Source organism: Pundamilia nyererei, unplaced genomic scaffold, assembly GCF_000239375.1.
Source record: "Pundamilia nyererei isolate P.nyererei 1_Seehausen unplaced genomic scaffold, PunNye1.0 scaffold00164, whole genome shotgun sequence".
Classification (NCBI taxonomy): Eukaryota; Metazoa; Chordata; class Actinopteri; order Cichliformes; family Cichlidae; genus Pundamilia; species Pundamilia nyererei.
The window spans coordinates 377,377-385,170 of record NW_005187565.1 but is presented as its reverse complement, the minus strand read 5'-3'; the positions used below and the strand labels follow the sequence as shown (position 1 = coordinate 385,170).

Below are 7,794 nucleotides of genomic sequence, written 5' to 3'. Positions count from 1 at the left end.
AGCTTCTTGCCATTTTTTGTGTTTCTTTTTATCGCTGTATAACTGATTTCAATTGAAAGCCTGCGTGCGCTAGTACCTCTTGCCACGAGTTCCCAGAATTCTTTACGGTTTTACCCCTGAGTGATGTCACATTTTCAATCTCTATAGACACTTTCCAATATAAATCCTACACTGTACTTTTTTCATCCTGAAGAAGTCACTGAATCCGTAAATAGCCCAGTTTTCTTTGGTTAATGTGTGGTCATTACTAGAATTTTTTAGGAGTTGGGTTCTGGTTATGTGGTGTTTTTGTCTGTATGTGTTTTTTGGTGCCTCCCTTTTTGTATAGGTAGGCGGGGCAGTGAGTCACTGAACCTGGCACACCTGTTTCTCATCAGATGCTTTCCTCAGAAGTGTTCTTTAGGAGCTACCTGACAGAAGACTAGTGTCGGAGTATTGGCGTTTTTTTGGAGCGTCTGAAATTCTGCCCCTGCCTGCTGGAGCCCTTGGATTATTTTGGTGACTGTAAGTTTTGTTTCCTCCCTAGGATTTTGCCTCGACTGGTTTGTTTTCCGTCTGGAGGTTTTGGCATCAAACAGTACCAAATCGAGTGCACTACCTGTGTGTGTTTTCGTCACCTGCACGTCCTGGCTCTGCGTCCCCATTCATACACTGTATATGTTTTGTCCTTGTAAATACCTCCCCCTCACTGTAAATAAACTGTCTTCACCGCAACTCTGCCTCCGTGCGTTCTGCTTCCTGGGTCCATCTGCATTTACCATAACAGAATTAGGTGAAAGTAAAATTATAATTTTACTTTCTTCCAGCATTTTTAACTTCCCTTTAACTATATTTTATAGCTGCAGTACCTAATGCCTTTCACAAAAAAAACTTGATGTTCAGATAAGGCTTGTTGTTTAAAAGGCTCCTGACCACATACTACAGTATAACATACTCAATTCTTCAACATTGTGTGTTATTAAAAATGGAGAAATGGCTGACATTTGAGCCATGTTCTTGGTTTTTGCTTTTTTCAGATCAACACTTTCATGCTAACCTTACAAGTACTGCCTTTATTTAAAATGCATCTAAGTCAATAGAATCCCAGGAGGAAAACAACAGTTCAATAGGCATTTACAACAAAAATAACAGGTCAGTCAATAGCCCCTTGTCAAGAATGCTCCACATGGTGCCTGCTTTGTGTAATAAATGTACAAAAGATGTTCTTATTGTTAAATGTCAAAGTAAAGCGCTTTTTTTGTTTATTAGTTATGTATAATATAAGAGTTGCAAAAAAATAAAGCAACAGTGTGGCCACAAAGAGGTCAAGAGGTATGTTGTTCGTTTTCACCGGATAATTGCTAATTAAAGCCTTTACCCCTTGCAGTGGCAGAAAACTTTAGAATCAGCAGACTGGCAAGGTGAAAGCATTAGCCAAAACCATAATGTCATTAAGCATGCTCTTTGTGAATGTGCCCATAATATGCAAAATGAATCACTTTGTGCCTAACTTTATCACTGGTGACAGCAGATAACTGTTGCATCCACAAAATATGCCAATCAAAACAGAAGCATCTAGATAATGAGCTCTAAAAGTTACATTTCTGACAAACTACAAAGCCTCTTGAACAAACAGTGAGAACAACTGAATAACACAAACCACCATACTGGATGCAATTTGCATCAGTCGGAGGCGCCGCATCAATACCGTGCAAGGAAAATGGGAAGTTGAAAATAAAAGCAGCCAAGCATTGTCAGTAAGTCTCCAAGGCGATCATAAAAAAGTGTTCAATAGAATTGATGACATGCCAGCAATCACAGTGGGATGTAATGCATTTTAAACAGATGCAATCATCTTAGATTGGACACTTTGTCATCAGTGTTGAATCTGGTAATTGCTGGCAGCTCAACTAAAAAAGAACAATCAATACATAAGAGGGTGGTGAAACAAAAAGAAAATAAGCACTTTTCTGGACAGCGGAGATAAATGTAACTCTTACACTGAAGTGGATCAGCAAGTATGTAGAATCAAAGTATGTGGTTTTATATGGCGTGAGTGCTACTCACAGACTCTGTCGGAGCTCTGCGGTATCTCTAGACGTTCCCAGTGACTGAAGATTTTTCTCTAGTGTGACCACTGGAGGAACAAATGGATGATACAAATGTTAAGAGGTGTATTCAGGCCTCACAAATACTCTTTCACACTTGATTTGAAAGAAAAACTTCGCTGAAATTTGAATCATTTCAACATCTATTCTGTCCCTGTTAAGTCTCTGTTAAGGTAGATAAAATGTCTTATCAAGATGATCCCAATCCTAAGCAAAAGTAGTTCACTTCAACTCTCACACTGTTTCCACACTTAGCTGTATTTTTAGATACCCTTAACTCAACTTTAAATCTGACCAAACCAAATTAACATTTTATCTTCAAATTAACAGAATTTAAACTGATTAAACTACTTAACCATTATTGAATTTTTCAGGATATTATTACTACTTGATCTGACCTCAATTCTAAATTAAACCCATAAAATTTTTTAACTTGATGTGTAAATTAGGTTGAAATAAAACCCAGCTACTAATCTTTCATCCTTAGTTTTAAAAGTACCACTTTTAAAACTCAAACCTAAAACCAAAATATAAATTTGCCTTAACTCAAATATAAATCTGTTGTTAGTTATAATCTTTAAATAACCTCAGACTAAACTTAGCATTAAATTAACCCAAAAAATATTATCAAAGCTAAAACACAGAGGATACAGTATGGCATTATCTCTCACTAAATGGAAACCAAGCTATAACTTTTATACCATATGCAGCATTTTCATATTTCAGTTCACATCTAATAAATAGTGAAATGGTAAATGGCCTGTATTTGTGTAGCGCTTTACTTAGTTCCTAAGGACCCCAAAGCTGTAGCCACAGCTGCCCTGGGGCGCACTGACAGAGGCGAGGCTGCCAGACACTGGCGCCACTGGGGCGCCTCTGACCAGTAGGCAACGGGTGAAGTGCCTTACCCAAGGACACAACGACCAAGACTGTCAGAGCCGGGGCTCGAACCGGCAACCTTCCGATTACAAGATGAAGTGCCAACTCTTGAGCCACGATCGCCCCAGTGGTGGCCTTGATCTTAAATCCAGAATTAATGCCAAAGTAAACATGAAACTTATTTCAACCATGAATTCAAACATAGCTCTGAAATGAAAAGTTTCAGAAGAAATTGAAGTTAATTTCAATTTCCAAAACTACTCTGTAAAGTTTTGATCCTATCAGTATTCCAAGACACATTGACTAATCTTAAATTGGATTTTTATCCACAAACCTACTCTAATTTTAAAAACCAATTACCCCAATTCCAAATTTAAGCCATGCCAGTTTTAAATGTTACAATTTAACCCTAATATAGTCCTCATTGTAATTCTAACCTCTAATCTAATTTTATCTAATCTTAATATCGAAGCAATACATTTAACCCTAATCTCACAAAACTAGTGTGGCCTGATCTGTGTTCAGACATAGACATAGACTAATGGTAGAATTCATAACAGAGCACTACTAAAAATATACTTATTCAGTAGTTTTTAAAATAAAGCACAGACACTCATTTTACCATTGGCGTTGATCTGGAAGATATTGGAGGAGGTCTCCTGAAACACATCTTGCAGTTCTGAGGGGCTGACCTGTGTGGCTTTAGAAAAAAAACAAAACATAATATGAGCACACACTTCTTAGCTCAGTGAAGCATGGAGCAGACAACATTGTAACAGCAGGAATGACAGCAATGAACCAAAAACCAAAACAATATCTAGGTTTGAACATTTCCACAAGAGTCTGTCTGTCCAGTGGGTTGGATTTTCTCATTACCTCACTGTAGAACTGTGGCATCTGAGGTACTGGAACGGGTTTGTTTTTATCCCGCTTCTATGTTGTAATATATGCCAACACAACAGATGCACTTTTTTTTTTGCCTCAACCAGAGCCACGGGACAAATGACAAGCAACAATGGCCTGAAGATGCCCCCCACGACTGGCTGGTAGAATCCCACATTCTTCAGATTTCATGAAAAAGAGCAACCAGTGCCTGATCTGAATTGGTTTGGTTGACAAGACTATTGTTGGTGACAACCAGAATATACTGTTAATAGGAATACAAAGGATTCATCAGTTGGACTTTGGCAAATGGCTGGTTATGTACTTAGCATGGAGAAACTGTTTAAAAATTCTTCATTATCAGTAGGACTTTTTTGAGACCAAGCTGACCTGTCAAAATGAGATCAACAAACAAATATAAAGAATTTAAAGAACTGTCACATTGAAGTTGAATTAATTAAGTAATGATATATCATTAAAGTGTGTTATAGTAGAGGAACTGACATTTACATGAATTATAATAAAAGACTGTACATTGTTATGATAGTGAATAGAATTGGAAAATGAATGGACATCAAAGACTGCAGGAGCCTCTTAGGTACAATGTAACTGCAGTGATGATGATAGTCTGGACAGGGAAAATGGCATGGCACTAAGCCACAGGCTGGCTGTGGGAGTTGAGAGTCTGCTGTATAAGTTATATGGGCAGAGCTATTTTCCTTGTTCAAAAGCACATGTCATTGCAAATGACAGGGAGGGTTAATGGCCCGGTGCCATTACAGCAGGCTGAGATCAACATCACAACCTGCATAAGCTTCTCACGCCAGCCATTTCACCCATCCTTTTGTCAGATACTGCAGCCAGAAATGACTGCAATTGGCTTTTTTCCCTAGTGATATGGTCAAAATTATAGAGGTATAGAGAAAAGGTAGAGGTGTTAGAAAGCTCTAAAGTCAAAGGATAAGAGGAGCGGGGGATCAAATATTGGCATGAAATAAGGAGAGACATGCAGACAGAGGTGAAGTCAGAGACAAACCAAGGAAACAGATATTCATGGTGCGAAACAGAGCAAGAACTAGGAGATCTCCCTTTAGATCACAAGTCATTAACTGTACCCACTGAGCTACACTGACAAATCGTGCAGGCAATAACATGCTGGCATGTAGTCAATTGAGCAGTGTTACAAGATTCTGATACATTTGGAAATGGGTCATTTTTCAACTGAAAGACCCTTAATGCATTTTAATGTTAGCTCAGCAGACACACACATACACATCTTAACACAAGCATTGTCCACCTTGGCCCACAGTGGACTGCCCATAGAGTGGGTGACCAGTGCTGGCATGAAGTTTAGGGGCCCTATAGAAAGTATGCCTGCCCTCTGTACACAGGAAGACTAGGGGAAGGGATACTGGGGGCACACTGCAAATGTACTGAGGGCAAATCATATAATACTGAGTAAACTGTGGAGCTAAGCACTGTACTCAGTTTTCAACAATGAGTGCAGTTTTAATTTATATCTGCAGTACAGCAGATATATAAACTTGTCTGGTCACGCAAATCCAAAATAATTGTGCTTGTTCAAAGTAGAATTGGTAGTTTGCAATGGTTTAAACACTAAAATGTATTCAGTCAGTGAGTGAAAACTGTAACAGTACAGTTACAAACAAATACTATCTGGCTTACCAAATAACACACCAAAAGTTATGCTAGTTATGTGTTTTTAATGAAAAGCAGTAGCAACTTAATAGAGTGGTCTGGAAAAAGTAAAGAGCACACTGAACCCCCTTTAGTGTCAATAACAGTTTTGTATAGTTTCGAAGACTTTTTAGAAATTCTGACAAATCCAAAAAGTTTGCAATTATTTTTCTTGTAACTGTTCATCAAAAGACAAACTCTGCAATGGCATCAGTGCTATTCATTGTCTAGTCCTTCTGCTGCTTCACCCATACCAGCTTCTAGTATTGCAGATCTTTGAATTTATCGAAGCTTCATACTCAGGTTGCCCTAGATGCCCGATTTTACAGCGTCAAAGAGAATAAGAGAATATACAATACAGGAGAGGTATCTAAGTACAGAGAACCTCAGTAACTAAACCTTCGTTCTGTCTCAAACAGCATGTTATTAATTTAAATTTATTAGAGTTACTTTATTAGTTTTATAGGCCTGTAGTACAGGTGTGTGAGGTAATTCAAGCCTTGATAGTGGTTCAATTTAGGGTCGTCATCAGTGTTTTTGTAATCATTTCATGCTTTTATTTTATAGCATATTTAAAAAATGCCTAAAGTTTCCAATATTTTGACTGTTTGGGTATAGTTTTTCTTTATTTTTACTACTTTCTACATTGTAGATACATACTGAAGATATTAAATATATGAAGCAAAATATATGGAATTATGTAGCAAAGAAAAAAATTATTAAATAACTCTAAATATGTCCTACATTTTAGATTCCTCAAAGTAGCCACCCTTTGCTTTGTTCACAAACCCTTGGCCTTCTCTCAATGACCTTCATAATGTAGTCACCTGAAATGGTTTTCACTTCACAGGTGTGCTTTGTCAGGGTTCATTTGTGGAATTTCTTACCTTCTTTATGGGGTTGGGACCATCAGTTGTGTGGCCAGAAGCCTATTTGACAACTGTTAGAATTCATACTATGGCAAGAACCAATCAGCTAAGTACAGAGAAATGACAGCCTATCATTACCCTAAGAACTGAAGGTCAGTCATCCTGGAAAATTGCTAAAACTTTGAATGTGTCCCCAATGTGTCCCTCGCAAAAACAATCAGGCGCTGTGATGAAACTTGCTCACATGAGGAGCGCCCCAGGAAAGGAAGACCAAGAGTCACCTCTGCTGCTGAGTATAAATTAATCCGAGTCACCAGATTTAGAAATGGCAAATTAACAGCAGCTCAGATTACAGCCCAGATAAATGGCACACAGAGTTCCAGTAGCAGCCTTGCTAGGAAACCACTACAAAGGAAAAGCAACAAGCAGAAGAGATTTGTTTGAGCCAAGAGTGGAATGGTCATAAGACCAGTTTCATTTCAATTTCAATTTATTTATTTATACAGCACCAAATCACAACAACAGTCGCTCAAGGTGCTTTATATTGTAAGGTAGACCCTACAGTAACACATACAGAGAAAAACCCAACAATGACCCCTTATGAGCAAGCACTTAGGTGACAGTGGGAAGGAAAAACTCCCTTTTAACAGGAAGAAACCTCAGGCAGAACGACGCCCTACTGGGGTGAGAGAAGCAAGACAGGACAAAAGACATGCTGTGGAAGAGAGATTAATAACAAGTATGATTCAGTGCAGAGAGGTCTATTAACGCAAAGAAATACTCAATGCATCATGGGAATCCCCCAGCAGCCTGCACCTGTTGGAGCATAACTAAGGGAGGATTCAGGGTCACCTGGTCCAGCCCTAACTATATGCTTTAGCAAAAAGTAAAGTTTGAAGCCTAATCTTAAAAGTAGTGATAGTGTTTGCCTCCTGAATGCAAACTGGAAGCTGGTTTCACAGAAGAGGGGCCTGAAAACCGAAGGCTCTGGAATAATATTCTTGTCAGTTTTTAGTCATATTTATGTTTAAAAAACATTGTTTTAGTGTGTTGAATAAATGTTTATCTTGTTTGGCTCGTGGCCTAAAGTGTGCCTTGAATTTTGGCCCCCTGTGCAATTGAGTTTGACACCCCTGGCCTAAGGGAAGCATGTATAATGTAAACAGAATTGGTCCTAGCACTGAACCCTGTGGAACACCATAATTGACCTTAGTGTGTGAAGAGGTCTCTCCATTTAAATTAACAAATTGGAGTCTATTAAATAGATACAATAAAAACCACTACAGCGCATTACTTGTAATAACTACAGCATGCTCTAATTGCTGTAATAAGATATTAACCCTAACCCTATACACATATACATACATAAAAAAAAAAAA

General features: G+C 38.3%; 1 protein-coding gene across 2 annotated transcripts in view; it reads right to left on the bottom strand.

Moving 5' to 3' along the window:
• Positions 1-7,794, bottom strand: part of tsnare1 (T-SNARE Domain Containing 1) — a 278,062-nt gene that overhangs the window by 155,592 nt on the left and 114,676 nt on the right. For both annotated transcript variants that reach the window (XM_005745725.1, XM_005745724.1), the window contains exons 3-4: positions 3,589-3,666; positions 2,047-2,116 (exon numbers count right to left, since the gene is read on the bottom strand). In XM_005745725.1, coding sequence (XP_005745782.1) covers positions 2,047-2,116; positions 3,589-3,666 — 148 coding nt within the window. The remainder of the gene's footprint in view (positions 1-2,046; positions 2,117-3,588; positions 3,667-7,794) is intronic.